The 5,736-nt window shown below is 35.3% G+C and overlaps 1 protein-coding gene across 1 annotated transcript; it reads left to right on the plus strand.

Moving 5' to 3' along the window:
* The first annotated feature begins 3,607 nt into the window (after window positions 1-3,607).
* On the plus strand, window positions 3,608-4,857 carry LOC9299151 (F-box protein At3g28330). The gene has a single exon (XM_002863029.2). It carries the CDS (start codon window positions 3,608-3,610, stop codon window positions 4,772-4,774), a length of 1,167 nt encoding a protein of 388 aa, XP_002863075.1. The 3' UTR covers window positions 4,775-4,857.
* Window positions 4,858-5,736: the final 879 nt, after the last annotated feature.

The following is a 5,736-nucleotide window of genomic DNA, read 5'->3' on the forward strand; positions in this document are numbered from 1 at the left end:
GGATATTTTTCCCGTCAATTAGCTTGAATGAAATCTTTACTGGTCAACCGCAATAGTGACAATGAAGATGTAATCGTATCCCATGATTTCTATGCAACTGGCACGGATTCTGATCGATTTCGTGTTACACGTTTCCCTGATTCAGGAAAACATCCCAAATTCAAAAGAGCATGCACTATTTTTCAAGGATTTCTCATGTATATGAATGTAGTGTCTATAACCAAAGATGATGGAAGTCTAGAGGATAAGTTAATTATATGGAAGCTAAAGAGCGGGGAATGGCAGCTAGTATCTGAAATCTCTGCGGATTTTGTTAATCCCGGTTTCGATCATATTCCAGTGACAATAAACTCTGTTGATGCAAAAACAGTCTATTTCTGGAACAAGAAGCATAAAAGTTTGGTATCTGCTAACTTATGCAATGGGAAGTTTGTGCTCCATAGTGAATTGGAACATAGCGGTCGCAGTCCGAATTCCGTTGAATGCATTATAAGATCAGACTGTCCCTCGTTTGTTCTCCCACGATGGTTATATCTCATCCCGGTGAGAAGTGTTTAGACATAATATATGCAAGACTTCACTTTGTTTCTTTCTTTTTTGGTTTATAATATATGCAAGACTTCACTTTGTTACCGGCTGTTAAGTCACGAGTTTGAATCTACCAATAATTCAAAGATAAAGGTATTGTTTGACCAACTAAAATTATATGAGAAATTTTTATTCAAAAAAAAAAAGATCTTACATATTAAACGGCCAAATATAAAATTGATGAGAGTTTTTTGGATTTTTTTCTTATAATTAAATATGGACCATTATATATTTTTATATTATAATTAATGTTAAAATCTTTTAATTGTGTTTGGTTATATAGATAATAGAGAATTAATGATAAAAAGTTGTTTGAATACATGATATATCCAACGACATTCCTTGTAAATAGTCTAGAAACCAAAGGGTTTTATCTAAAATGTACTTCAAAAATATATATAGACTAGTATTAAGGCCCATGCCATGCATGGGCTAAAATTTTGATTAAAATTTTATTCTTAACAATTAATATATATATATATATATATATATATGATGAATAAATTAAATATATAAATGTTGTGTAAATTAAACAAAAAAAAACTAATTATAACAATGGGTAATATCTATTGGCAAAAAGATTAACGAAAATAGAATTAGATTAAACAAAAATGAAATTAACAATTTCATGTAGTAACAAAATTTTCATTGTTTGATTCATAGATTAAACAAAAATTTCATTGTTTGATTAAAATCACAATCATTATTTAAGCGAAATCAGATTTATTAATTGTTATAAAAGAAAAATGAAACGTGGGAGGAAGAAATGAAAAGGTGTTTTTTTTTTTAATTACTTTTGATTAATAGTGAATTTAATTAGTTTGGTCAACCGTTTGTTCTCTCCCAATCGACTTCAAAGCGACTTTTCAATTCTAATTGTCTCCGGCCGGCGTCGGCTTCTCCGGCGTCGGTCGGCCTTTCCTCTCTTTTATCTTTTGCTTCCTCCGTTTTGTTCTTTCTGCATAGATCTAGATAATAATATATGGCAAATCGAGATTTCAAAATCCATGCTCTTTGCCTTCTCACAATGTTGTTACAAAATCTGAGGCCGTCAATCTCAAACTTGTCTCCAATCTTGACTTGGGTATCGTTTTATAAGATCCAGATTTCATCGCCATGTGTTGGGAGATGTGGTTTCGGGAATAGATGGTGTCTCGGATCGTGTCCATTGCGACCAAGTTACTCTTCAAAGTCGCGCCTCTTTTCTCTCCTTCCGTGAGAGCGTATCTCCGACCCTATCATGGCCTCAACTCAAGTGTTATGGTGTCGGCTTCTTTCCGGCTTCGAACGGTGTCCATCGTTTCTTCACTGGAACGTCTCTGTTCCACAATAATAGAATCTGGGTTTCTCATATGAATCCCTCCAATTCAGGAATTGGGAATCTATTTCGGACATGGGATCCTGGAGTAATTGATTGTGACTCTACTGTTTGTGTGATGAAACAACGGATGCATCAATTTGATCATAATTGGATTCAGTTATTGAAGTCCATTATAGACAAAGTCAAGTTTTGGCAACATGATTTGATTAATATTGGTTGGATTCGGTGGTTCTGGAATGCATCAGCGAGACATACAGTGGAATATATGCACAAGATGCATATGGGCAATTGTGTTAATGGACGGATACGACATGATTCCATGTCCATTAGAAGACATAAATCAGGTTTTATCAACAAAACTCTTTTTGTGGAGATTCATGCCGAGAGAGTGACGAGAAGGAAGACGGCGGCGGGTGCAAGACTAAATTTCACACGACTACATGAACGCTTTCAGAATCCTCCTGCCCATCGCTTCAATTGCCTCAATGATGATGACGTTGATTGTGTCGTGGGATCAAACGCATCACTTGTTGTTTCTTCAACAGAAGTGACCGTGAACATGTTGTTGTGTCAAGGCCTATGTTTCTTTCGGGTAAGAGTTAGGGATTTTTTGGAATCTGGTAAGGCAATCTTTCCAAAGGATGTTATAGTCGAACCTACTTCGACTACACTAAACTTATTTGTGATTATGTTAAAGAAAATTACAAAGTCGAGTTTTTTAAGAAAGACTTTGGTACGGAAGCTTTGGTACCACCGTGTCTACATTTCAGAGTTATTTATGGACACATCGGGTTTAAAGCTACAGTTTGCAAAAAGAAAGTTCAGCCACAAGTTGCTGCATGCCAATCGTAACCAAGAAAAATCAAATATGAAGTTGGACAATAACGGATCTTATGGTTGGTTAGCGAGTAAGACTAATCTTCGGAAAGCATCGTCAATCTCCCTTCTGCTGTATTTTTCTTAATATATGGCACATACATCTGCGTATGTAATAATTGTGTTCTAGTAATTCTGTTAGTGTCTTTGTAATAACTTTTTTAAATCAATGAAAGTTTGTTTTTGCCGAAAAAAAAAATAGTGAATTTAATTAGTTATGAGAAAAAAAAAAAAAAATCGTGGAGGAAAAAGTGTTTTCTCAAATAAATTAGTAAATGGAACGTGGGATGAAGAAATGAATTTTTTTTTTTATATTTTTGATTAGTTGAGTTTAATTAGGAAAGAAGATAAAAGGAGAAAATTGTGGGAAAAAATAAAAAAATGTTTATCAAATAAAAAGTAAATTGACGTAGAAAAGTAAAAGAAGAGAATTTGAGACTTATGCCACATGTCAAAAGGAGAATATTGCAGTTTTTGTTAAAGTGACTGTTGATTTAGTAGATATAGATATGGGTCACCCATATATAAATTAAATTAAATAAAAAAATCTAAAACACACCATATAATTATAAAACCAACAAAAAAAAATCCTAAAATCCTAAAACCATAAACTCAAAATACCATAAAACAAAATAAAACCACTTTTAGTTTATAGAGCAATTAAATCTTATTTAGATGCATCTGATTCTTAAATTTTAACCCAAATCCAGTAAAACATTGGACAGATTTGTTACCCATGGATTTTTACCCGTTTTGAATCCCCTATGATACATATTAATTATAAAAAAAAATCTAATCCCATTGAAACAGAGGAATAGGAAGATGAATTCTCTCACAGAGGATCTATGGTCAATCATACTAGCAAGATTACCACTAAAGAGCATCATAACTTCAAAACTGGTGTGCAAGCAGTGGAAATCGATTGTCGAGTCTCCATACTTTCGTAAGTCTCTGTACCAAAACTTGCATTCTTCTTCATGGTCGCTCCTTGTTTGGGATGATAAGAAAGACGTCGGTACAACTCTTTACGGATGCGAACCATCTATAGGCTCTTACATCTTATCCTTCCTAACTAACAAGTTTGAGATTCAGAGAGACAAATACGAGTATTCGGTCTGGGACTACACGGACGTTGGGTTGATTTTGGTCAGTGAAGTGTCTAAGAAGCCATCTATCCTTATCAATGCAGTGTATGTGGCTAATCCAGTTTCACAGGATTGCATAGAACTCCCTTCTCATCTCAAAGAATATGTTTTTCCTTTGGGAATTGTCACACGAACGGAGAACGGCGTTGTTTTAGATTACAAAGTTGTTTTGCTTGACTTTGGTAATGTGCACGAAAACATGGAAATAAGTTTGTTGATATATTCATCTGAGACAGGCTTGTGGAGTCTCAGCATTGTCCATTTGCCTTCATCTTTGTACTATCAATATTTTTATCGTTCAATTAGCTTGAATGGAAATCTTTACTGGCTCAACCGCAATAGTGACAATGAAGATGTTATCGTATCCCATGATTTCTATGCAACTGGCACGGATTCTGATCGATTTCGTGTTACACGTTTCCCTGATTCAGGAAAACATCCCAAATTCAAAAGAGCATGCACTATTTTTCAAGGATTTCTCATGTATATGAATGTAGTGTCTATAACCAAAGATGATGGAAGTCTAGAGGATAAGCTAAGTATATGGAAGCTTCAGAGCGGGGAATGGCAACTAGTATCTGAAATCTCTGTGGATTGTGTTAATCCCAGTTTTGATCATATTCCAGTGACAATAAACTCTGTTGATGCTAAAACAGTCTATTTCTGGAACAGGAAGCATCAAAGTTTGGTAGCTGCTAACATATGCAATGGGAAGTTTGTGCTCCATAGTGAATTGGAACATAGCGGTCGCAGTCCGAATTCCTTTGAATGCTTTAAAAGATCAGACTGTCCCTCGTTTGTTCTTCCACAATGGTTGCATCTCACGCCGGTGAGAGGTGTTTAGACATAATATATGCAAGACTTCACTTTGTTTCTTTCTTTTTTGGTTAGTTTCTTATGCAAGAAGAAGAAGATTGTGCTTGGATTATTTTCTTTAAGTGTTCTGGTTGGTCTAAGGAATAAAATGGTTAGGGCATTTTGTAGGTTTGAATGATCCTAGAATATATATACAAAACACTTTGAATTGTGTTACGGTTAACTTATTTAGTGCCAATGACCGCTAAAATGCTTTTGAAACGCCGTTTTGGTTGAATGTTTTGTTATTTTAAAAGAAAAAAAATTGCGTAGAAGCTGAGAATGGAAAAATACATGGTGAAAAAATGCGGCAACCCAAAAAAAAAGCGGAATCAGCAAGAACTACTCAAGATTGTTCTTATCTGTCAATTTTTTTTTTTTTCTTGCAAAAACTAAGAAAGAACAACAACAACGAAGACCACTTTTTTTTTTGAACAACTGCCTCTTCTCTCTGAAAAAGACGATCACTTAGGCGACTCTTTACAACTTCTCCGTTACACCATTGTTTCCGGCCGGCGTTGGCTTCTCCAGCGTCGGTCGGCTTTTCCCTTATGTTTAGATTTCTTTTTTTCTTCTCTTTGCATAGATCTAGATGAATAAATTGGAAATTTGCAAATTCCAAATCCATGCCGATTGGGATGCAATGATGTCTCTCCCTCCGATCTTGTCACCAATTCAATCGCAAGGTTGGGTGGTGTTTCACAATACCCAGACCTTGTCGCTACACGTGGGAAGGGTGGATCCGAGAGCGGTTAGTTTTGTTTCGTTTCACAACACATCAACGGGGTTGAAGTTTTCTATTCAATATTGCTTTATTTTTCTCTTCTTTCGGAAGAAGTTTGTTTCCGGTGATCCTTATCACCGTCGTCATCTCCGGTTGTCAACCGATGAAGTTTCTCCTAATCTATGGTTTGGAGAAGTCATTTGGGTATTTGATCCGGGAATTAACAG

This window comes from Arabidopsis lyrata, assembly GCF_000004255.2.
Source record: "Arabidopsis lyrata subsp. lyrata unplaced genomic scaffold ARALYscaffold_34, whole genome shotgun sequence".
Classification (NCBI taxonomy): Eukaryota; Viridiplantae; Streptophyta; class Magnoliopsida; order Brassicales; family Brassicaceae; genus Arabidopsis; species Arabidopsis lyrata.

Coding starts and splice junctions, on each gene's coding strand:
- LOC9299151 (XM_002863029.2), top strand. CDS start 3,608: ATGAATTCTCTCACAGAGGATCTATGGTCAATCATACTAGCAAGATTA.